At 38.3% G+C, this 26,101-nt stretch overlaps 1 protein-coding gene across 2 annotated transcripts; it reads left to right on the forward strand.

Moving 5' to 3' along the window:
* LOC148848659 (uncharacterized) lies at positions 1-26,091 on the forward strand. Of its 2 annotated transcripts, XM_088949879.1 has the most exons (5): positions 1-1,576; positions 17,483-17,541; positions 18,682-18,810; positions 21,513-21,648; positions 25,490-26,091. In XM_088949879.1, exons 1-5 carry the CDS (start codon positions 872-874, stop codon positions 25,826-25,828), a joined length of 1,368 nt encoding a protein of 455 aa, XP_088806005.1. In that variant the 5' UTR covers positions 1-871; the 3' UTR covers positions 25,829-26,091. The 2 variants fall into 2 exon arrangements, with proteins under 2 accessions (XP_088806005.1, XP_088806006.1); XM_088949880.1 differs by lacking the exon at positions 18,682-18,810 and having other exon boundaries at positions 3-1,576.
* The last annotated feature ends 10 nt before the right edge of the window (positions 26,092-26,101 follow it).

Below are 26,101 nucleotides of genomic sequence, written 5' to 3' on the forward strand. Positions count from 1 at the left end.
ATATCACAGCATGTGGAGGTTTTAGATGACGAACGGACCCCAGCTTTTACTTCACTTACTGGGTGGCAAGTAGCAACTACAACTACCAAGGGTTTTGAGCCCTTTGACTTTCACTTCTCCTTCGTTTTTATTTTCTCTCTCTACGACTATGACCTATCAGTTCTCTCTCTCTCTCTCTCGTCAAATTTGAACTCTTTTCCGACAAAATTTTCATCCAAAATACGTTCGGAGATAACAAGAGAAACTCATAATTTGCATCCTACTCCCAGTAAATTTTTAGGAAAAACCATATTTCCATTGAGTTTCATTTTCTCTTTTGTTTATTTTAATAACTGCAGAGTTATCTCTGGGACCTTCTTCGTCCTCTTTTTTTTAGTCAGTGATGTCTTCGTTGATTATGTAGTCTGTAGTCTTCTACACCCAGAAAACCCTAGTTTTAATAACCAATTTGTGCTCCAAACAATACCCAAAGAACTATTTATCATCTGCAACTGTTTTTCTTTTACTTTTCTTATTTTTCTTTTCCGTAGTGTAGAAAGTTTGATTGATTAACTGATCTGTTTCCATTTATCTGTATCTGCCTTTCTCGTTCAGCTCTTCGTTCCTGTATCCTTTGTACAGATATAAAACAATTTCAGTTCAATTTTCGAAATTGTGTTTTGACTTTTCGCCTCAATAACTTTTTTCTTCTGAGCAATTCTAGTTTCTTCTTTGTTTTGGATGCTCATTACCACCTTTGGAGGCTTTTCTCTGGCTTCTAAGAAGGGATAAACGAGGGAAGACTTAATTTGCGAAAAGACTACAGTTCTTTCATGTTCTCATCAAAATCAGCTTCATAATCTCTGATAACATGCTGGATTCATAGACATCGATGTCGATCGTCTGCGGTCTCCCCATTCTTGAATGCGTCTACTGCCTGGCCTGTGCTCGCTGGGCATGGAAGCGATGCCTCCACACTGCGGGCCATGACAGTGAAAACTGGGGTCTTGCGACCGCTGAGGAATTTGAATCTGTTCCCCGCCTCTGCCGCCTAATTCTCGCCGTCTATGAGGAGGACCTCCGACACCCTCTTTGGGCTCCCCCTGGTGGGTATGGAATCAATGCTGACTGGGTGATTGTGCGGAGAACTTATGAAGACACCTATGGCCGGGCTCCTCCGTATATAATCTACGTTGATCATGATAATGCCGATATAGTCCTGGCCTTTAGAGGCCTTAATTTGGCGAAGGAATCTGATTATGCAGTTCTGCTTGATAACAAGCTTGGACAGAGGAAATTTGATGGTGGCTATGTCCATAATGGGCTCTTGAAGGCAGCTGGGTGTGTACTGGATGCAGAGTGTGAGCTTCTAAGACAGCTGGTTGAGAAGTATCCCAACTATAAATTGACGTTCACTGGACATTCACTTGGGTCAGGGGTTGCGGCATTGTTGACGATGGTGGTGGTGCAGAATCGGGACAGACTTGGGGACATAGACAGGAAGAGGATCAAATGCTATGCAATTGCACCTGCGAGGTGTATGTCACTTAATTTGGCTGTGAGATATGCAGATGTCATCAACTCTGTTGTACTCCAGGCAAGTTCATGGATTTCTTGTTTTCTAAATGGGAGCAACTTTTTTTTTGTTTGATCAATAACAGTAATTTTACTAAAAATATATGGAAATTACAACCAGATTGGAGGGGTAAGATATCTTAACCCTCACTTACAGAACTGAAAGCACCTATTACAATATAGCCCAAAAGAAATTAGATCTTCCCACCCACTGTTTAGCCAAGGTGTCAGCCATGGAATTAGTGCTCCTCTTGGCCCATTGAACCCTTACAATCATATTCTGAGTTAGCTGCTTGATTTTCTTTCTTTCATTTGAGAACTTCCACAGACTAGACTCTTCCTTCTGCAGCCAACTAACAGTCAATTGAGTCTCCTCTTCCACCAGCAGCTTACTAATATTCAACTGCTTAGCTCTTTTTACTCCTTCTAGAACTGCCAGGATTTCAGCTCTCAGAGAATCGCCCCGGCCTATAGATCCTGAGAACATAGCAATAATTCAACCTTCTTCATCCCTGAAAACACCACCTATGCCTGAAGGGCCTGGATTACCTTCACTGCTACCATCGAAGTTCAATTTGATGAAACCCAAATCTGGTGGAGTCCAAATAGGTCTAATAGCACTAGACATAGGAGCTGACTGAGCCACTTCTTCCCAGTTTCTAATGATGTCTCCTACTGAATAGGCTTCAAAAAGCTTCAAAGACTTGACCCAGTGTGCCACCCTAACATAAACAATTTATATGAGGGCTTCCTTGCTTTTTTCTTTGTCATGAAATAATCATTGGTTTCTTTCTTCCCAGACCGTCCAACAAATAGCAGCTCTAGCACATCTCCACAAAATTTTACCTCTCTTCTTTAAACCCCTCACTGGAGTGGAATTGAACAAGCTTTGCATGCTTGAAGGGGAGGGCTAGCCTGCAACCAAATAAAGAAAAAAACCAACACCAAATCTCTGAAACTAAAGGGCAAGAAACAAGCAAGTGATAACAGCTTTCACCATTCTTCTTACATAAGATGCACCAATGCGGAGATAAACACCAATGGGAACAACTTTGGACCCTAAAGAAAAATTAAATGGATTATGGATATAATGTCTTAGGAGAATTTGTTCATTTTTGTCATCCACCAAGAAGAAGAAAGTTTTTGTCATTGTTCTACTTGCAATATATAATAGAAATGACCTTCTCTAGTTCTGTGTTAGGTGCATTAAAGACGAAGATCAAGGAGTCTTGGTAAAAGATGAGGAAATCAAGATGGATTGAAAAATTATTAAATGAACAACATGTTGAGAATGCTAATCAAGGAGAGATTAGTAATACTAATAGTGTTAAAAATAACATGTGTGAAAGAAGTACTAAATAAGACGAAGAAGGGGAAAGTATTAGGGTCCAATGGATTCCAATGGAAGTGTGAAAAGGTATGGAAGAGTAGTATGGTCCCTATATTTAAGAATAAAGGCAATTTTCAAAGTTGTAAGAACTATCAAGGGATTAAAATTATGAGCCACACTATGAAACTTTGGGAGAAAATAATTGAACAAAGATTAAAACATAAAACAAGTATTATCAGAGAACCAAGTAGGGTTCATGCCAGGGAGATCAACTACAGAATCCATCTTTCTTTTTTGATGATTGATAAAAAAAGTTCAGAGAGAGAAAAAGGGGTCTTCATATGGCGTTCATTGATATAGAGAAAACATATGATAGAGTTCCTAAAGATATAATATGACAGGTCTTGGAAAAGAAGGGATTCCGAATAGGTATATAGACCTAATTATGGATATGTATGAGGGTGTAACCACCAATGAGAGAGACATCGGATTTTACAATTATGATGGGTCTTCACCAAGGTTCATCACTTAAGCCTTTATTTATTTGCATTGACCATAAATGAATTGATTAATCATATATAGGAGGATTAAATGCAGAATTAAGCTTATTGACAAATACCTTAGAAACAAGAAGTTTTAAAATAAATGACTAAAACAGAATATATTGTATTCAAGTTTAAAATAAATGACTAAACCTGATTTGTAGTCTTTTTTTCGGCCAAGGGAACTCAATGACCATAAATGAATTGATTAATCATATATAGGAGGAGGTCCCATGGTGTAGGTGTTTGCTGGTGGCATTGTTTTAATTGATGGAGGATTAAATGCAAAATTATGCTTATTGACAAATACCTTAGAAACAAGTGGTTTTAAAATAAATGACTAAACCTGATTTGTAGTCTTTTTTTCGGCCAAGGGAACTCAATGTCACCTTTTCTTGGACCGGAAGAATTGCAAATGGGATGGCCGACGCATTAGCCAAGCATGGGGTCTATAGGTAGCAATTGTTTTGGGCATTATTGTAGTCTGTTTTTGGGCTTCATCGATACCTTGTGATATATTTTAATTTGTAATCCTGTAACTTGTTTTCTCTCTTATTAGTAAAGTTAATTTTCCTTGCTAATCAAAAATAAAAAAAAATTAGGTACACTTAAGATTAGAAACCAAGGGATAACTCAATTTGACCTTTTGCAGAACTTGGTTTGATACTTCATAACAAGGGAGAGATTGAAGAGGAATTGGAGAATGTCACTCATAGAATTAGAATAGGTTGGGCAAAATGAAGGGATGCATTAGGAGTTTTGTGTGATGGGTGAATACCACTTAGATTAAAAGGAAAATTTATAAAACAATTGTAAGGCCAGCTATGCTTATGGAGTAGAATTTTGGGCAGTCCAGAAATGACTTTGGTAGAGATGCATATTTTGAGATGGATGAATGGAAAAACTAGAAAGGACAGGATTGTAAATGAATTTATTTGAAGAAATTTGGAAGTAGCTCCAATAGGTGATAAAATGAGAGAATGTAGACTAAGATGGTTTGGTTGTGTGTGCATAAGACCATCAATAGCACATGTAATAAGGAGTGGTTTATTGCAAGTTGAAGGGGCTAGAAGGACTAGGGGTAGACCAAAAAGGATATGGGTAGAAGTAGTAAGAAATGATTTAAATGACAATAGTTTAACAATGGATATGACGTTGAACAGAACTGATTGGCAAAAAAGGATTCATGTAGTCAATGCCATATGATTGGGATAAGACTTGGATGATGATGATGACCTACTCTGGGTCTCTTTACTAATTTCATGATTGGACTCAAGACCCCTATTTTGGTGCTAGATATGTATCATCTTTTTCATTCTAAGATGTGATTAGCATCACCATTATGAGAGAGGTTGGTTTAAGGAATGCAGGATTCTCTTTAACCCTACTAAATGGTAAAATAAAATAAGCAGTAATCAGTAATATATCTTAACACCTAAAAATGTAGGTTCTAGCAATCTATATAGACTAGAAGTGTGCAAAAAGTTAGGCTCCCCTTTAGAAAATCATGGTTTAAAATGCCCCTAATTTCCCTAATATTTCCATGACATATTTCCATTTCCATGGGTAGCGAAACGAAACTTTACCAGAATCAGCATATTCCCCAATGAACACTACCAACACTATGTGGAATACAAGAAATAGCTTCAAAGACATATTTCCATCTCCACTATCATGGGTAGCGACATGAAATTTTGCTAGATTCGATATATTCCCCAGTGAACACAACCAGCACTATGCGGAGTACAAGAGATAGTATTATAACATAAGATGGTGACAATATTGTAGATATGTGGAATAATAATGTTATTGCCCACCTAACTTATGTGATTATCACTTTGAGCTAGCTCAATATTCATTTCAAACATGAAACATGAAGTTAAATATTAGTTTTTGTTTGGGTAATAGATTATTTGATTGATCTATTACAACACATTTTCTACGAGTTCAAAATTTTCTTTAACTTATTCTATTATGAAGCTTTGGGAATAAGGAAGTTAAAGATCTTTAACCCTGCTCTTCTCAATAAGTGGCTTTGGAGGTTTGGTGCTGAAAGGAATGCTCGGTGGAGGACCTTAATAGCCTCTACATATGGAGTGGATTGTGGTAACTGGAAATCCTTGGATCTTTTTCAAAGTTGGGGATGCTCCTTGTGGAAAAGAATTATGAAATCCTTTACTGTTTTTTCTGAGGGTCTAGCTCTCAAGATTGGTAGGGGAAATAAGTTGAAGTTTTGGATGGACCCCTGGTGTTCAAACATTCCTCTTGCTGAAGCCTTTCCTCTTCTCTTTCAATGTGCCCTTGATCCTGAGGCTTCAGTTGCTGAATCAGATGATGTGATTGTGGACTCAATCTCCTGGTGTCCTTTCTTCAGATGAAATCTTTTTGATTGGGAGATGGACCAGCTGCTAGACCTTCTGCAACTGTTACAGAGACAACCTATCTTAGTTAATTTGGAGGATTAGTGAAGGTGGAAATGGAATGGCGATGGTGCCAAGTCTGAGTAAAACAAATATCTCTGGCTTCCCAAGTAAGCAGGTGTGGAACTCAATCAGTTCCTCTAAATCAAATTTTCTGGATTGGGTGATGGCCCTAAATAAGTGCTTGTCAAGAGTTAACTTGGATAGGCGTGGTGTGCAGATTTCAGATCCGAATTGTGGCCTATGTGGTCTTCTTGATCAGAGTTTTATGGCTGTAAGGGCTTTTTGAAGGAATGAGAGAGAAGAGAGAAAATACCTGAAATCACTCACAGGGTGCCTAGAATCACTCTAGGGCATGGGAATCACTCACCATAGCTGGCATAACCGAAGAAAACTCAATATAATACATTGCCTTTGTGTAAAACGTCCATACATATTTATAGACTCTAAACTCATAATAATCCTAGGATTCAAACTGTTAGACTCATAATAGTCCTAGGAGTCAAACTGTTAAGACTCAATAATCTTCGTAGGACACAAACTAAGCTGATTTCAATTTAAAGAAGACTCAACAACTCTAATCCTACTTATGCAATGACTGAAATTTTAAACATAAACAAGCTATAATTAAACAATTTAAACCCTATCATTGGATCTCACAGAAAATTGCAAAAATGACAAAAATACCCCTGCTGTCCAAAAATACAGAAATACATAAAAAATCATAAAATTCCAATTTTGACTCTTCAACTCCTGCATCATTCTCCCCCGGTTGTGTTGACATGTGTATTATATGTACTGTACACAGGTTTAGTGCTTGTAGGGGTATTTTTGTAATTTCTGTAGACCTCTTGTGTTGTACGACCAGTATAGTATAAATACAATGCTTCACTTGACTGAAGCACTATCTTTTGAGGCCTTAACTCAGTAGCCTCCTCTTCTTCTCTTCTTCTTCTTCTTTCCTTTCTTCTTCTCCTTCTTCTCCTGCTCAACATGGTATCAGAGCAGGACCGTCTAGGCCTGGAAAACATCCAGCTGTGGTCTCTCTCCATTGCTACATAGGAGCTATAGTCCTGATGCTCGAAGACAAGGAAGAGGAAGCATCCTCTAGTGCTGCGGTTAGTCTCCACTGCCGAGTAGGGTTCTGCTACAAGAAAGCTAACTGTTCAACTTCCTAGCACAGAAAAGCGTTCTGCAATAAGTTTTTTTTTTTTTTTTTTTTTTTGTGTTGGTAACTGGAGTTGCTCGGCTAAGAAGACTGTAGAAAACCATCCCAGATGTACGAAGGAGGGTTCTGACCTGAAGAGAAGTTTGAGTCCATGACTATACTGCCTATTCACAACTCGGGTGACCTAGGTACTGAACTGATTTTTTTCTGTTATGGTTCTCTTCTTGCACTTTTTCGATGGACTATTAATGTCCCAAAATCTGAGTAGGGACTGTCCCCCTTCCTCCGATTGTGTGTTGCTCTATTCAGCTCTCTAAGGGGCTATTGATGAATCCTAAACCCTAAGTGACTGTTCAGCTGCCCTGGAAAGTGGATATCAGCCGATTAGGTGTGGTGAACCACCACTCGTATTGCTGTTCCTACTGAGTTTCTTTTTTCAGCTGAGAAGCTGCATTAAAGTTGTAAAACTATAGGTCATTCTGACCTAGTTACACTGCAAGTGTAGTTCGTATATTGTTCTGTGGACTCCTACATAGTGTAGGTCATACAACCTAATATTGCAGCTGTAGTGTTTATGCTTGGTTCTCTGTGAAACTGAAAATCAGCAAGTGCCCAGTTATGGACTGTAGCAGCTCTGTAAGGCAGTGTGCCTTTTGGTTTTGTGTACTTCTAAAACTAGAATCATGAATAGTGAAGATTCAGCTACATCTGGAATCTCCACAATGATGAATGGAATGAGTGGGAGCAGTGACCTATCCTTCCGTATGGCTGTTGTTCCTCTTGATGGGTTAAACTACCTAGAGTGGTCAAGGGGGATCAAGCTATACATAACTGCAAGGGGAAAAATAGGCTACATAAATGGAAGAATCAAAGAACCACCTTCTGGAAATGCAGAACATGATAGATGGGATCGGGAGAACAATATGGTTATGTCATGGCTTTTGATCTCCATGCAACTGCAAATAAGGAAGAACTTCATGTGGGCTGAAACTGCAAATGAGATCTGGGAACAGGCAAAATCCACATATTCTGAACTTCGACACTATGCCAAGATTTATCAACTGCAAGCAGCTTCATCTACTTGTAAACAGGGGGAGAGGAGTTTATCAGTTTATTACTCTGACTTGACAACTGTTTGGAAAGAGTTGGACCATTACCAGAATATTAATTGGAAGTGTGATAAGGATGCAAAATTGTATAAGAAACTTGTTTCACAGCAAAGAGTGTTTGCTTTTTTACATGGTCTAAATCCTATCTTTGAATCCATCATAGTACAAATTCTAAGTTCTAAGGATCTTCCTTCAATTCAGGAGGTCTATGCTCTTGTCCAGTCTGAAGAGAATAGAAGAAACTTGATGAACAACACCGGAGGGGATGCAATTGTGTTGGCAGCAAAGGGGGGTTCCTCTACTAGTGGTGGACCTTCTTCCAAGAGAGGGGATTTCCAGAAGAAAGCAGAAGATAAGGAAAAATTGTGGTGCACTAATTGTCAGAAGCCCCGACATACCAAAGATACTTGTTGGGATCTCCATGGGAAACCAAAGTGGGCTTAGGATTTACCTAAGAAGCAAGGCTCAGATGTAATTAGAAGACCTGGGCAACAAGGTACCAAGAAACACCACATGACCAACATGGTTACTCGAGAGAATCAGCCCTCCACTTTTGCTGTGACTCAAAAACCACATGGCCAACATAGCTACTCTGGATCTGACCCAAGGGAGGATATTGTAAACTCCTTCCGTGACCATTTGGAGCTTTATGGTACAACAATTCGCCAATTGGATGCTCCTTCCACCACCTCTTTTGCATCCACATCAGGTAATCCTGCCACAGCTTTCCATGTTGCTTCTCACGACCTTGACTCTCCATGGATCATGATTCTGGAGCGTCAAAACACATGACTGGTATGTCCTCTTACTTTCAAACTTATCACCCTCTTTCTGGAAGAGATAAAGTGAGACTAGCTGATAGATCATACACTTCCATAGCTGGTCAAGGAACACTCTCTCTTCCCCTCGGCCTTACTCTTTCTAATGTTCTTCATGTTCCAAAATTCCCTATGAATTTGTTCTCAGTCAGTAGTGTTACAAATTCCTTAAACTGTTCTGTGACTTTTTTCTCTTCCTATTGTGTGATTCAGGATCTGGCCTCAGGGAGGATGATTGGTAGGGGATGCATAGTTGATGGACTCTATATGTTGGAGAATACGACTGGCCTTCATGTTACAGAGTCTATGAGTCAGTTCAGAAAGAGTAAAATGTATTTGTGGCATTGTTGTTTGGGTCATTTGTCTTTTGAGTCATTGAAAGTTGTTTTCCCAGAACTGTGTAAGTCAGTGTCTGTTTATAATTTTTCTTGTCAAACGTGTCAGTTAAGCAAGCATTGTAGAACTTAATTTCCTCAAAGAAATAGTAAATATGAGTTTCCTTTTCACATTGTGCATTATGATGTGTGGGGCCCTGTTACTTTACCTTCTAAGAGTGGCTACAAGTACTTCATTACCTTCATTGACGATTATTCCAGATACACTTGGGTATATCCGATGCGAACCCGTGAGGAAGTACAAAAAATTATCCAAGATTTCCAGCGGGTGGTCTTCACCCAATTTCATATCGAAATTCAAATATTTCAATCAGACAATGCAAAAGAATTTTTTCATAGTGACCTCACGGAGTTCTTTGCTTCACATGGCTCACTTCATCGGAGCTCCTGTGCCCGCACGCCACAACAAAATGGTGTGGCTGAACAGAAGAACCGACACCTTCTTGAAGTGGCACAGGGTTTACTACTCCACATGAATGTTCCCAAACGATTTTGGCTTGAGGCCGTCCTTTGTTCTACATACCTCATTAACCGAATGCCCTCTCGTTGGCTTGAGGCCGTGCTCACTTCATTTCATGCTTTTCTTACCTCCATTGACAGTATCACTATTCCCAAGAATGTGGCAGAAGCTCTCTCAGTACCAGAATGGATGAAGGCCATGAAGGAAGAAATTGATGCTCTTCATAAGAATGGCACGTGGGAACTTGTTGATCTCCCTAAGGGAAAGGATCTAGTTGGATGTAAATGGGTGTTCACTGTTAAGCATGGGGCTGATGGAACCGTGGAGAGGTATAAAGCTCGTTTAGTGGCAAAGGGTTTTACTCAAGTATATGGAGTTGATTATGTAGAAACCTTTGCCCTTGTTGCCAAAATGAACTCTATTAGAGTACTTTTTTCTCTTGCTGCCAATCTGAATTGGGATCTACATCAGCTCGACATCAAGAATGCCTTCTTGAATGGTGACCTTGAAGAGGAAGTTTATATGGTTCAACCCTGTGGTTTTTTGGCTCAAGGAAGTGAACAAAACATGTGCAAGTTGAAGAAGTCTTTATATGGGCTAAAGCAATCACCAAGAGCTTGGTTCAACATATTTCATACTGTAGTTCAGCAGAGGGGATACAAGCAATGTCAGTCAGATCACACACTGTTTTTAAAAAGAGTAGAAGGTAAAACGACTACCCTGATAGTATATGTGGATGACATAATTGTTACTGGTGATTGGAAGGATGAAATTCAAAGTTTGAAGGGTTTCCTTGCCACTCAGTTTGAAGTGAAAGATCTAGGACCCACCAAATACTTCATTGAAATTGAGGTTGCCCGATTAAAAAGAGGTATCTTCATCTCCCAAAGGAAATATGTCTTAGATTTGCTTAATGACATTGGAAAGTTTGGGGTTAAACCAGCTGACTCTCTCATTGACCCCAACCATAAGTTAAGTGACAGCCAAGGTGAACCTCTTAAGGATGTGAAGCAATTTCAGAGGCTTGTAGGGAGATTGTTGTACCTCTCTATGACTCGTCCAGACATAGCATATGCTGTTGGTGTCCTCAGCCAGTTCATGCATGTACCTAAGTCCACTCATCTTGAAGCAACGGAGAGAATACTGCGGTATCTTAAGAAGTTCCTGGATGCTGGCTTATTATTCCAGAAACATGAACATTTGAGAGTTGAAATTTACACAGATGCGGATTGGGCTGGATCTCAAAGTGACAGAAGGTCTACTAGTGATTATTGCACCTTTGTACGGGGGAACCTTGTTACTTGGAGGAGTAAGAAGCAAACCGTGGTAGCTAGATCCAGTGCTGAAGCTGAGTACCGTGCAATGGCACACGGAGTAACCGAAGGTATGTGGATAAAGAATCTATTGGGGGAGTTGGGTTTTCTAGTAGATAAACCCATGACTCTACTCTGTGACAACAAGGCAACTATAAGTATCGCTGCCAACCCGGTACTACATGATAGAACAAAGCACATTGAAGTTGACAAGCACTTTATCAGAGAGAAAATCATCACAGGCGAAGTATGCACTCCATACATCAGCTCTGAAGACCAACTAGCAGACATCTTTACAAAAGGGCTAAACCATTCCAGACACCAAGGTCTCAGTGACAAGTTGGGCATGATTGATATCTATGCCCCAACTTGAGGGGGAGTGTTGACAGGTGTATTATATGTACTGTACAAAGGTTTAGTGCCCGCATGGGTATTTTTGTAATTTCTGTAGACCTCTTGTGTTGTACGACCAGTATAGTATAAATACAGTGCTTCACTCAACTGAAGCACTATCTTTTGAGGCCTTAACTCAGTAGCCTCCTCTTCTTCTCTTCTTCTTCCTTCTTTCCTTTCTTCTTCTCCTTCTCCTGCTCAACAGGTTGAAAAAAATCGTCCTCGAGTTTTGAAGAACTTGAGGATGAAAAGTTGATATGCCCTAATTACAAATGGAGTAGGACTTCCCACAACTACATGTTTGAACTATAGAGTATAGGCCACACACAGAACTAGAAAAGGATCTTGAAAGGAATGTATTTCTGAAACACTGCCTTCTCTAACCATCTTTGTTAAATCATTGATAATGGATAGCATTAGTTTTTTGAACACTTAATTCATCAACAAACCATTGTGATGAATTTTCCCCTCGCTTATCCAAACTCTTAACTGCAACATTTGGAACCTTTCCTTTGACCTCTAGCTTAGGAATCACCATCTCTAGGTGTTTTGCTATCCTTGGCTCTTCAACAAACTCTAGGACTCCTTCCATTGTTGATGTTGGTGGAACTTGTGCTATGCCAGGTTGTAATTCTTGAATTAGTTCTAGTTGAACTTGAAAGGTAAAGTCACTTACTTTCTTGTTAGGATCTACTACAATCAACACATTTGTATCTTGCAGTTGAATTTCTTTAACTTGCTCCTCTTCTATTTCTTCTTGATCATTAACCTCGGGCTTATCATGGGTGTTGGAAACTCCAACAGTTATTGTTTTTTCTTGGCATGCACCCTCTTGATTTTTAATATACAATTTCTATAGCTTGAAATTCTTCTTCTTTAGCTTCATCCTCAACTTCAGATATAGGATAGGCATCAACATGCAAGGAATCATCTACTTTCTTTTCAACTTTGTACCTTCTCCCCATTGACTTCAAGTTCTTTGTTGTAATCTTCTGCTTCTTTTACTCGAAATTAGTCAGCTCCATAAATAGATCATGGAAGTCTAATGGGATGTACTTTTCTTGCAAACACCTCTTCATCTTTGCCCATGTACTAATTGGATCAGCACCTCTATTTTCTAGTCGTTGCTCAAGAGTTCTCCACCATACTTTAGCATGACCCGTTAGCTTAATGCGTGCAAATCTAATTCTTTGTTTTTCAAGCATATCATGCCAATCAAAATATTCTTCTAGTTCAGCAACCCAATCAAAGAATGCTTGTGAATCATCATTTCCTTCGAAATCTGGTATTTCCCCTTTCTCTTCTAACATGTTTGAAAACCTTGCTCCCGTAGCCAACATTATTAGATCTGTTTTTTTCCACCATCTTCTCAAATAAGTCAACCAAAGACCCTTCATATGGTTCAGAAACCCAATCATCATTGATTCTAGACCTGTAAGATTGTTTAGAAGATACCCTAAGCCTATAGAATTGGTCACTTTGTGAGAACATAGTGAATAAACCATTAGCTCTGATATCAACTGATGTAGGACAAGCTCAGTTCTAGTCCTTAGAGAATGTTGAATGGTCTTCTTGATCATAGTTTTATGGCTATCAATGGCTGTAATGGATTTTTGAAGGAATAAGAGAGAAAATACCTGGAATCACTCACAGGGTGCTTAGAATCACTCTAGGGCATGGGAATCACTCACCATATCTGACATAAGCTGAAGAAAACTCAATATAATTCATTGCCTTTATATAAAACGATAGACTCTAAACTCATAATAATCCTAGAGTCAAACTGTTAGACTGAGTCAAACTGTTAGACTCAATAATCCTAGTAGGATTCAAACTAAGCTGTCATATCCTATTTCAATTTAAAGAAGACTCAATAACTCTAATCCTACTTATGCAATGACTGAAATTATAAAAATAAACAAACTATAACTAGACATTTTAAACCCTATCATTGGATTCCACAGAAAATTGCAAAAATGACAAAATACCCCTACTGTCCAAAAATACAGAAATACATAAAATATCATAAAATTCCAATTTTGACTCTTCAGCTCCTGCACCGCCATCTTAGCATCCATTGATCGATTTCTGCAAGAGTTTGGGAGCATTTTATTAAGGCTGTTGGGATCTTCTGGGTTATGCCTGGTTCTGTCAAGGACCTTTTGTGCTGCTGGAACTTACCTGGCCTGAAGAAGGGAAAACTGATCTGGAAAACAGTTCCTGTGGCTGTTTTACTGACCCTATGGACTGAAAGAAACAACTGGATTTTCTGCAACAAAGTGAAAAGTCCTGAGGACTTAATTCAGGCAGCAGTGTCTAAACTTGCTTGTTGGATGTCTGTAACTGCTGAATTCAAATCTCAGAATTTGTTCCATCTGTTTTGTTCTCAGTCTATTTGGAGTCTGTAAGATGTCTTCTTCTTGGGTGAGGTGCTCCATGAAGCTGTTGTAATATTTTCATATCTCATCAATAAAATTTTTTACCTTATCTTTTCAAAAAAAAAAAAATCATGAAGCTTTGAATCTTAAGTTTTACAGGACAACTTCAAAATGTATTTGTTTGTCTATAACCTTAGTTTCTTAGCTTTGTTTAATGATTTGGAACAAGATAATAATTTAAACAGGTGTGCCTATGCTTCTTTTATCATGTTATAAAATACCATCCTATATTTTTGCATGTTACAATGTTTCCACCATGTCTATAATTTTTACAATGATTCCACATGATATTTCTGACATTTCTGACATGTTTCGTATATTTGGATGACTGACATTTCCACCGAGACTGACATTTGCAGAAAATGAGTGTGTAGTTATAAGTAGTTAGCCAAGTAGAAGGAAATATCTGGATGTAGCAATTGCAGAAGTACCAATGAATGCTTCAAATTGTATTTGGGATTTTGTCTAGAAAAAAAGCCAAACAGAAATGGGAAAAAAAAAGAAAAAGCACATAAGAGCCCAAATGGTGGGAAACCAGATTATGCTCAGTACTGATTGTTGTGGTTTCTAATAGGGAATGTGCAAGATCCAATGTGGACCTATTGATGTTGGATGCTAAAGCATGCAACAGTAAAATAAATATAGATTTGGGACATTTTGATCTCTGATACTAGCTGTAGGACCCATCTTTTTTCTCTCCCTGCTTGCTTCTCCATGAAAGAGGAAATGTTCAGAGACAAACCTCTTGCTGAATGTTTCTTATCAGTTGAAGAACATATTTTCTGCTCCCATTATTTGGGAGTCCATTGCTAGACTGAGAGATTTTATCTATGGTCATTGAGCTATAAGACATGAAAAATGCCTCCTTAGTCCAATTGTTCTTTTTCACATACTCCACTTTACTTCATTTCCTTGTGTTAAAAGAAATGTGTGGTTATGGCTCCCTTGCAGAGTTTTTAATGCTGTAACTTTGCATCTGATTTTGTGCTTCTTGTTCTTGAATCACAAGAGCACAGGAGTTTCTGGCACAAGGCTGCTTTTAGAGCCCTGTCTTTCTAGAAGCTGGCAACTTTGCTGCTAGAGCTCAAGAAATCTTTGGCTTCTGGACTTTTTCTCAACTATGTCTTTATTGCTTGGGTAAATTGCTAAATCAATATTTGTTTTCTAGATCTGCTACTTTTTTTTTTCTTTTCTTTTGGCTTTTGTTCTGGTTGCAACAACAAAGTTATTTTGGGAAGCTTATCTAATTGCAGTCTAAATTTTCCTCCAATAAAACAGCTTAGCAAAGAAGTCTGATTTTATGAGTATGTAGAAATACAGAAGATGAAGGATTGTGGAGAAAATGAGAAGAAACAATCTGATCATTATAATATAGAAGCTTAACCTTTTCTATGATTCTTACATACCTTTACAAGAGTGCCAAATTTGTCAGACACTTCAATTTTTAGTGTGAAATCCATATCCAATATTGTTCCAGCTGTGTCTTCATCATATCTAGGTAACATTATTTCTTTTAGGTGGAAAAAACTTGTTGAAGCTTTATAAATGACGTACCTGGAGCATGATATTCTTACATGCATAGATGCTGCTTAATAAACAATCAAAGTTTGTCACATAGAGTGACATTTCTGTGAGAACGAGGTCTCTGTTTTCCCCAAAGGATACAGTAACATCATGGGTGGGGGTATTCCAATAAGGTGAAATGGAAGGAAACTCTTCAAAAGAAGAGGATGCGGGAAAATATATGAGTTGCATTGGTTGGATTCTTGCCATGTATAAACTTTTAACCTTCTAGGTCTTTGTCACTTGGCAAAAGAGTCACTTTTTGTTGCCTATTGTTTCTTTGAAGGAGTTCAGTAAAAGCTTCAAGAACTTTGGGGGCTGCTATTAATAAGTGAAAACGTGCAACTTGCAGTCTTGCAGTGAAGATGGACTACCATGGGTAAGCAAACCATGAATGACCTTCTATGCTAGAGGATTCTCTATCAGGTGGATGAAAAGAATATGGGATATCTTGTGGAAGAAGATTCTTGCATTATGGGATTCAAAGCCTGCACAAGGAGACTAGGCTTCATTTCTTAAAATATCAAACATAAATGATATTTATCAAGATTGAAAGATACGCATTAGCAACAAGAAAGATAAGGACACTTATCAAATAAAAAAAACACAAGAAAGATGAGGAAACATTTGCTCAATAGGTTTCTCTTTTTCAACGAAGGATTATTGGAGTGTTCATTTTGTATCATTTACTATTACTTATTCCATAAAACTTGTGCAGAAGAATATGGATTTGTTTTTATTATGTCATTTGCTTAGTATATATATAAAAAGGGGCCCTTACATGGTAATACAGGAACACCAAGAAAGAGATTAGAGAGCTTAAAAGGGAAAGGGTGATTCATGTAAAATGGGTTCAAAGAGCAGCAAATGGGATGATTGATGAGTTGGCTAAACCAGGAAACCAGGAAACTAGGAACAGTTTTGGAGACAAGTGGAAATCCGTGGTACAACAGAAACTGTAGAGTAATTCTACCTTGCGGTGGCTTCCTTGGCTACCTCTCTGTTGGTTGTTTAATATCTTTGTAAATATTACTTGTTTCCACCATTGATATTAATAAATCTCAGTTATCCATAAAAAAGGGCCATTGCCCAATGTTCGTCCTGCTATCCAGGGTCTTGAGTGGGGTGGACTGGATGGAGACCCAATCTTCAGCATTTACTTGCAGAAAGCAGCTGCTCTTAGTCTTTTGTCAGATTGAGATTTTAAATAGCCCCCTTTTTACCATTTTCTTGGTATATTTAAACGGTAAAGTTTATTTGTGATCTATCATGTATTATCTCACATGGTCACCTTTTTTTATGTCTGACCTACTCCATGGATTGAGCTGGAATGCTGGATCTTCTGGTGCCAGAGGCAATCTTGCCCCTCAAACAAATAAGTTGGGCTACCTTTTGTAGGTCTATTGCCCAAATTGAGATTAGGGTGGGCCGGTGGAGACATGTTGACAAGGGCTTAAGAGTGTCAATAATGAGGGGTGGGAAGTTTCTTCCCTCAAACTCTTTCTGCTATTCTCATCTGATTCCCTTCATTAATAGAATTCTTGATCTTGTTACAGAATATCAACATTGTGGAAATCCTCTTTCTGTAGAGGAGGTACCTGGTATTCAATATCACATCTACAAGAAATCACCTACTGCCAAGATAAAGCACCGTCTTTTGGCAGCCTAACTGGAGAAACCAAATTTGCATCCTCCATGGAGTATAGAATAAAGGATCACTATCATTACTTATAGTATGTTATTGCCTTGGACTTTGAGCAATTTTCTTATTGTCTACATTCCTAACTTCCATATGAAACATACCAAGAAATGCAGAGCAAAGTATTTTGCTGATTTGGTCTTTTTCTAAATTCATGATGAATACCAACTATTGTTCTGATTTCCTCCAGTAGTGTTATCTTATTGTTGCTTTATCTGTTCCTTCTTCATACTGATAGTTACATATGCTTTTGCTCTAATGATTATATATATTGAACCAGGATGATTTCTTGCCACGGACAGCCACACCCTTGGAAGACATTTTCAAGTCACTTTTCTGGTAATGGGGAAAACAGTTGGTCTATATCATCTTTCATGATGTGTTCTTTCTACAGTCAGTAATTTCTAAACATTTATGTTTTTTATCAAGTGAAAACTAGTGAGTCCAATCCATCAATTTCCTTGAAATGACCCTAACCTTTTAGCATGGTTACATTATGTTGGCCAACATGTCCCCCATTATTTCTCTGGACAAGTGAGAACAATGTGGCTTACGCTTTTGACAGAGAAATCCAACTCTTTTTTTTCTTCTCATGTAAGTCAGTCTTGGCCAAAACAGAATACACAACATGCACATGTGCACAAACATTGAAGGTGGGTGGATTCTGATGGGATATGCCTAGATCCAAATTCAACCAAATTGCATATATAGGATATTTGGATTTGAACCAAGTTGGTTAAAATGATTCTGATATTATAATTCCTTGATAAAATCAACTAAAAAAATGCTTTCACGACCTTTGGTAAACAATGTAGTTAAAACAACTCTGCTACATAAATCCTGTTCTCCATTTCACTCTATCAAGGGCCATATCCTCTCTCAAGTCATGAGGCCTTGAATCATTTCTCATTACCATAACCCTTGTTTTGTTTTTTTGGCCTCTCCCTAGATGGTTTTGAATCATCAACTTGCATCAGATCACTCCATATTTCTCATTACCTTAAACCATCTCAATCTACTTTATCTAACTTTATCATCTATTCTGGTGCTCCTAAATTCCCATGAAATCACTCATTTCTAATTTTATCCTTTCTAGTCTTGCCACTTATCCATCTCAGCATGCTTGTCCCTTCTAATCTTGTTATGACATTATTTGCCATTGCCCAATTCAGATTGGTCTAGATTTCAATATAAACTTATTGTAAAGGGGTCTACCATTTTGAGCTCCATACATTGTTTAAGTGAATGAGATCCAGATAATGACCTAATCAATTGACGGCCCTCTCTGTATGTGAATGCACACAAGTTGTACCCTTGTACTGGGATGCTTGTTGAGAAAAGTGCCAATTTTAGGAAATGGATGCTCTACTTCCTAAGAATTTGCCATTAAATATTCAAGTTCTTGAATGATTTGGGTTCTCTCCTTCCGAGTATTTATATAAATATATTGAAGGGGCTGGTTTTCCCTCTACTGAACAGTTTGCCATGCTTGCTGTGCCTAAGATGCATGAGAGATACATGCATTCCGGAAGAAAAGATGATTAAAGATCCAAGGCGTCTGTATGCACCTGGTCGCCTCTACCACATTGTTGAGAGGAAGATCTTCAGGTATCATCAGCTGCATTGCAATCCTATGAATTGACATAAATTTCTTCCTCTTGAGCATTAGCAGCAAGTATAATATCTCTTAGAGAGATCTTTTTTTTTTTTTCGGTAACTTGATCATGGGATTTTATCAATGATAGGAAAATGGATAACAAGTATATCAGGAAATATTGCAAGAAGAAAATCATGAAAAACTGCGTTACAAGTTTACTACTAAAACAACCATTGCCCAATGTTTTTTGATAAGTAAAACCATGTCCAATGTTGGTCCCAGCTATCTGGGGTCTTGGGAAGGGTAGACTGGGTACAGTCCTAACCTTTGGCAATTTTCTTCCTTACAGAAAGTGGTTTCCCTTAAACTCAAATCTGCATTCTCACCCATGCCGGCCTGAGATTATACCATTACACGAAGTAATGGTCCCTACAAGTTTACAACAAAATAACCAAATATCAAATTTGTTAAAGCATAGAGGGCACTCTTAGGTGACAGTAGAGCACCTAAAATTTATGGATCCACCCTTATCGAATCCAATTTATTCATACAAGTTATTTTTAATTCATTTTGTTAATGATATATAATATCAAAGTCAAAAGGTGCCAACTAGCTAGTTGGTAAGGTCTCTGGCTGGTTGTAGTGGAGACTTGGGATCGAATCCTGCCTGCACTAGGGTTGGGGTTTGGGGGATGGGTTACACTCCCTCATGGAGTCAAAAAAAAAAAAAAAAATCAAAGTCATTTTTAGTTCATTAAAAGTATAATATTTTAAGAAAGTTGTTAATGCTATTCAATATCCTATTTCAATCTGAATTTGGTATGAGTCCATTATAGCTCTGTTGGATACAATTCAATTTGAATCTGAATATTAATGAATCAAATTTGGATGGTATATCTAATTTGATTTATTCCAATCCATTAGCAGCCCTACCTAGGTGATGCCTTGAGGCCTTTGACAGCTAAAGCTTATTTTGATGGATAACATCAAATGGACACCCCTGATTTCTCTGTTTACACCTTTCCCAGATTAGGGCATCAGCAACCAAGTTACTGCTTGGTCTTGAACTTGAATCCAAAATTCTATCCTATCTCAGAAAGTTCCAAATAGGCCAAGAACCTTATCTACCTCTCATCCATCTAATCACTACTTTAGTCTTTTTCCACTTCCAAACCTGTATACTCTCAAGTGGCAACTGATTTATAAACCCAAATAATAATGACATAACCAAAAGGCCCAAGTATTCAATGTTTGTGGACTATGACCTTTAAATGCATTTCCTATCTCTGATGGACCCAGATTACCCCATAGAACATCAATCAAGGTTCTGTTTAACCGTTAGTGCTACTGTGAAGAGGTAGGCTTCATTCTTTGCTATCTCACTCATGTTAAAAGTTGAAACATGGAATTCTTCTCTAGTACAGATCCAGTGAACCACCCTAAAATTAATAAGATTGATCAAGACTGTTGGCAGTTGATTAAAAGTGGCCATTACCCACTGTTGGTCCTGGCTATCTGGAATCTTTTTTTTTTCTTTTTTGCACAAAGTGGCCATGCTCAGACTTGAACCTACATTGTCACACTTGTCAGCCCGAGATTTTACCATCACACCAAGTAATGATCCCTACTTTTGGCAGTTATTTCTTATCCTGAAAAATATCATGATTTCTTTTAAAACATTTAAAAGTAGAATTGTCCTTAAACATCTCCACACCATCCTCTCCCTTGTCCTTGGGGAAAAGAAAGATGGCTTGAATAGAAGGTTGCAAGCACCTGGAACCAAAAAAATGGAAAAAAAGCTGCTAAATGCAAGTGATATTGGGGGACTAGAGATCAGTAAGTGACAGGTGATCTCACTACTAGCCCTGCAAATTACATTTGGTGTAGTAAGAAAGGGAGAATGTTGCAATTGTTGATTTTGATGTGCATTACTAGGGGAAACTGCAACTCTACCTGACCTGACAAAATAGAACAGTATTACCAAACTCCATTCTTAGTGAAGAAGATTATATTTACAATTTTTTCAATGTTACTATGCCATTTTCCATAGAAGTTTCATGAACATTTTATTGTAAATATCTGTCACTTGATGTGTATTCATTAGAGCTTTTTGTAAACATTGTTTTTGGTTTCATTTAAAGAAAAATAAACAGAATTTCAATTTGTCCTCCCAACTAAGAAGAAGAGAGATTTAGACAAAAGTGATATCACCAAATTATTGAAACGATAACTATACAACACCTATAGTAATATGGAAAAGGAAGAAATCTTTGACTTAGTGATGCCAGAAGATCGGGTTTGGTGCAGACTTGCTCAACCTTACCCAACCCGAGACTCAATGAAAGCTGACCTTAACCTGATCCTATAGGGTCTGGTCAAGGTTGGTATAGCTTGTTATAGACAGGATTCATTTCCTTCCACTAAGATAACACTCCTTTTGGAAAGAAAGTGTTGGCCGTCCACTGAGGGTTGATACCTTGAGAAGACTAGAAGAAAAGTCCAACTAATCACATAGATAATGTGGCCACGTGCTACATTTCCTCCTAAGTTGTGCTATTCATAAAAAAAATATCTATCTTTTAAATTCTCAGGCAACCACATTTAGATCTTAAATGCAGAACCAAATCATATTTGGGTCATTTACGAGGCAAAGAAAATTAAGCTTCAGCAGTTCTTCCATGATGGGAGCCTTGTTTATGCATCTTGGTTGCAGGTTGGGAAGATTTCCCCCAGTTGTGAGAACGGCGGTGCCAGTAGATGGAAGATTTGAGCACATAGTCCTCTCTTGCAATGCTACATCAGACCATGCAATCATTTGGATAGAGAGAGAAGCTCAAAGGGCTCTGGATGTAAGATAACTTCTTCCCTTTCTTGGCACTCAAGCTCCCTCTTTAAATCTTGTTTATGTGAGTGGTGCCATAGAATCAAAATGGCAAGCTATTAATGGAATTCACTGTTGGTTCTGTGTTTGTTTGACCAAGGGCTTCCAAAAACATCATAAGCCAAACCTGTTCTCATGAACAACCATCCCACAATGAATAGGAAAAGGCATAGTAATTACCATGAATGATCCAGTATTGAATACTGGTGACAGTATCAGCAGGACATCTTCCTGTGCTTCCAAACACTCCTAACTCTACATATTCTTGTATAGCCAAAGCGGGAAAATGAAAATTAGTTCTGATTACTTGAAGTATGGTTATTAAGTACTTACATGGTGGCTAACAAATATGGATTCCAAATATCCTCATTCTCAACTAACTAATCCACATCAACCTACTTTTGAAATTTGCTTTTAGGTCTTTGGAAGAGATTGTATTTTTTTTTTTTTTGATCAGCGGAAGAGATTAATTTATTACATTTAAAGAAAGCTGTAGCAGTACAAATGATGACAGGGATGTCATCCCCAAGAGCTTATCAAATTACAGTTGCAAAGAATTCCCAAAAAGGCTGACAAGTTCCCAGCATCCCAAAGTACTTCAGATTACAATTTAGCCCAAAACAAGCTATCTCTATCAGCTCCTTTCTTTGCCAATACATCTGCCATTCCATTTGCAGACCATCTTATCCACCTAAAAGTGGAATTGAATCTCTTTGCCAAGGTGGCGATCTCCCTAAAAGCATGTCTATATTTCCATGGAGCTGATCTGATATTCTTGGACCAAGATATGACTAACTGAGAATCTCCTTCCAGTTCTAATTCCCTCACTCCAACTTGTACAGCAAGTCTTAATCCATGTAAGAGAGCCATCACTTCAGCTTGTACTGAATCTCCAAAACCAATTGATCCTAAAAATAATGCCACCACCACTCCTTCATGGTTTCTGAGAACACCTCCTATTCCTGCCCTTCCTGGATTACCCAATGAGCTACCATCAAAGTATCAAAGTTAAGCTTTAGTTTGTTGAAAGATGGGGGTTTCCAAACCATTCTTACACTATCTGCAGGTCTAACTGTTTGTGCCACTTCAGTCCAGGATTGTATTATGTTGTTTGTTGAGAATTCTCTAAAGAGATCCAAAGTTTTTACCCAATGTGTTGTTCTTACTGTTATGGCTTCAAACAGTTCTTCCTTTGATTTGCTCTTCTCATTAAAAATTCTCTGATTTCTTTCTTCCCATACAGTCCAGATCAGCGCTGCTCTTGCTATCCTCTACATAACTCTTCCTCTCTTCTTTTGTTGAGTTAAGAAACTGGAATTGAATAGGCCTACCACATCCTGTGGAGGATCCCATCTGCAACCAAAGAGTGAACAAACATATTTCCATATACAAGACATAAAGGGCAGGTAACAAGTAAATGAGGAAGGGTCTCACCACTTTCCTTGCTAAGGATACGCACATGAGGAGAAAGGCATTTGTTTGGCCTTCTTTTTTGTAGCAAGTCACAGGTGTTGATCTTCCCAAGGAACACTTCCCAAGACAAAGCTTGTACTTCAGGAGGAATAGGTTTACAGTAGATTTCTTTAATTGGGAAAGTTTCCCCCAAAAGCTCTAACAAGACAAGAAGGTTAAAAAAGGAAGCACAAGAGAAAAGACCATAAGGTGAAGGGAACCAAATTCTTCCATCTGGAGAGTTGGTGTCCAAGAAAACATTTTCCAACTTTGATAGTAAGAGGACAAGGGAGTCAAGCTCAAAATCTCTCAGACCTCTCATATATATCCAAAATCCCAATTTATACCAAGTTCCGTTGAAAAACCGAGATGGGTTCAGCCTTGTAACTGGATAAAGAAAAGAGTAAGGGAAATTGTTGTTTCAATGGTAGATCCCTAACCCAAAGATCTTCCCAGAAAAGGACCCTCTCCCCATTACCCACATCAAATCGAGTGAAACTGAGAAAGGTTGGTAATACCTCTATTATTGCTTTCCAGGGGGATCTTGAAGAAGTATGAGTTGTCAAAGTTGCATCCTAGCCATTTTCTGCCTTACCGTGAATGCTTCCAATGACCTTGAGCCACAATCTATCACTTTCTGAAGGAAATCTCCAGAGCCATTTTCCTTGTAAAGCTGTATTTGTCTTTATTAGATTCCTAAGTCTAAGTCCTCCCAATTCTTTAGATTTGTATACCTGTTCTCATTTTATAAGATGATCTCTTCTTTCATCCCCCGGTTCCCACAATAAATCTTTCATAATTTTCTTCAAGTTCTTTATAATCCTGATCAGTATTCTAAGGGTGGAAAGGAAGTAGGTAGGCAAGTTGGCTAAGGTGGATCTAATCAGAGTAATTCTTCCTCCCATAAAAATGTAACTCCTCTTCCAAAATGCTAACATTTTTCTGAACCTTTCTATTATCGATTTCCAAAAGCTTTTTGACCTAGGGTTACCCTCCAATGGCATACCAAGATACTCTAGGGGCTAACTCCTAATCTAACCTAGTATTTCTGCCACCTCCCGAATATCTTGTTCTCCTGTATTAATTCCTGCCACACAACTCTTCCCCCAATTCACTTTCAGCATTGATACCCTTTGCAAACCATCAACTAGAAGTTTTAAGTTCCTCACATTGGATTCACTACATTCCTCGTAAAAAATGATTAAGTCGTCTACAAATTAGTGAGTGACAACAATCCTCCCTACCAACTCTCCATCCTCAAAGCAAATTATTTAGATCAGCCTTAACAACCATTTGCTTAATACTTATGCCACAAAGTTAAAAAGGAAAGGAGAAATGAAGTCTCCCAGCCTTAAACCTCTTTTTGCTGGGTAGAAGATCCTTAGCTATTCCATTTACCAAAACCGAGAAATGTACTGAGCTAGTACATCCTTTAATCCAATTCCTCCATCTCTTGCCCAATCCAAACTTTTCCAAAAGAATTAGAAGGACGGACCAATCCACCATATCATAGGCTTTTTCTAGATCCAGCTTACAAATTAGTCCTCTCCCTCATTTTTTCTTTTCAGCCACACTCTCATTTGCCATAAGGATTTGGTCTATTATTTGTCTCCTTTCTACAAAGGCTCATTGGTTTTGGGAGATTACCAATGGTAACACAGATTTCAATCATCCTACCAAAACTTTAGCAATGATTTTATAGAGGCTCCAAATTAGTCTTATGGGCCTAAAATCCTTTGAGGTTTTCACCTCTCTTTTTGGGCACTAGAGCAAAGAAGGTAGCATTCGTGCCTGGCGGTGGAATTCAAAAAACACCTCCATCAAGTCAGCTTCTAGGATCTGCCATCAATCTTGATAAAAAGCAAAAGAAAACAGAGGATTGATCATTGGTAGAAAACAGAGGCTATGGAGAAGTTCAAGAATCTTAGTCCTTGGAGATTTCCTTCTCCCATTGGGCCTGAAGAACTGAACACCATACCCAGAGGATTGATTAATAACTGGCCATTTTGATCCATTAATCAGAGATGTATGAACACCTAGATTGTGTTTCTTTCCACTGATCAGAGATGTATAAAGAACTAGATCAAGTTCTCTGGGCCTCATGGATAAATGAATTACTATCATTCTTCGTCTTGTTTCTTTTTTAGTTATTGCATAAATTCATGACACAGTAGATTCTACTGGTTCTCTCCCCACTTGTGGAAAGTCAATACATTATTTTCTCTACTCAACCATGTACATCTCTTTTCAGTTTTGACAGAATTATGAACAAACTGTATTAAACCATTCTCTCTCTCTCTCTCTCTCTGTGAACATTCATCATCCCTGTAGAACTGAAATTTTCCTCCAATTCTTAGTTAATGATAGAGAAAGATCGAATTATGGAGATTCCAGCAAAGCAGAGGATGGAGCGCCGGGAGACTCTTGCAAGAGAGCACACTGAGGAGTACAAGGCAGCATTACAGCGGGCAGTCAAGTTGGCTGTCCCTCATGCTTACTCCCCTTCTCCTTATGGAACATTTGATGAGCAGGAAAATTCCTGTGGCACAACCAAGCAAGCTTCTTCATTAGCTTCATCAGGTCCGTCTAAGAAAAGCAGGACAAGGGAAAGCTGGGATGAATTAATTGAGCGTCTTTTTGAGAAGGATGACACTGGGCAGATGGTGCTCAAGAAGTCACAAAGTGATGGCTCCTGATGTGTTTTATTACAAAGGAAAAAGCATTTGGGGAATCAGCATTCATTCATTCATTCATTTATTTTTTGAGGCCCGTTGATTATGTTTTATTACTATCAGTGCCAAAGAAATAAAAGAACTTGTTGGTCGCTTGCATGTAAAACTAGGTATCTTTTCCACAAGGGAACCGAAGAGGATGAAATTTCTATATTCCCCGAGATCGAGACACACAGACCTTGTAATTTAATATTGTTTTTTGGTGATCGTTACTGGTTTTTTTAAAAGCTTGATCTT

The sequence above is a fragment of the Nelumbo lutea genome, chromosome 6 (genome assembly GCF_056320005.1).
Source record: "Nelumbo lutea isolate HS-2025 chromosome 6, American lotus-T2T, whole genome shotgun sequence".
Classification (NCBI taxonomy): Eukaryota; Viridiplantae; Streptophyta; class Magnoliopsida; order Proteales; family Nelumbonaceae; genus Nelumbo; species Nelumbo lutea.

Coding starts and splice junctions, on each gene's coding strand:
- LOC148848659 (XM_088949879.1), top strand. CDS start 872: ATGTCGATCGTCTGCGGTCTCCCCATTCTTGAATGCGTCTACTGCCTG. Junction 18,811..21,512: donor GTTGAGAGGAAGATCTTCAG/GTATCATCAGCT, acceptor TCTTGGTTGCAG/GTTGGGAAGATTTCCCCCAG. Junction 21,649..25,489: donor AAGCTCAAAGGGCTCTGGAT/GTAAGATAACTT, acceptor TCCAATTCTTAG/TTAATGATAGAGAAAGATCG.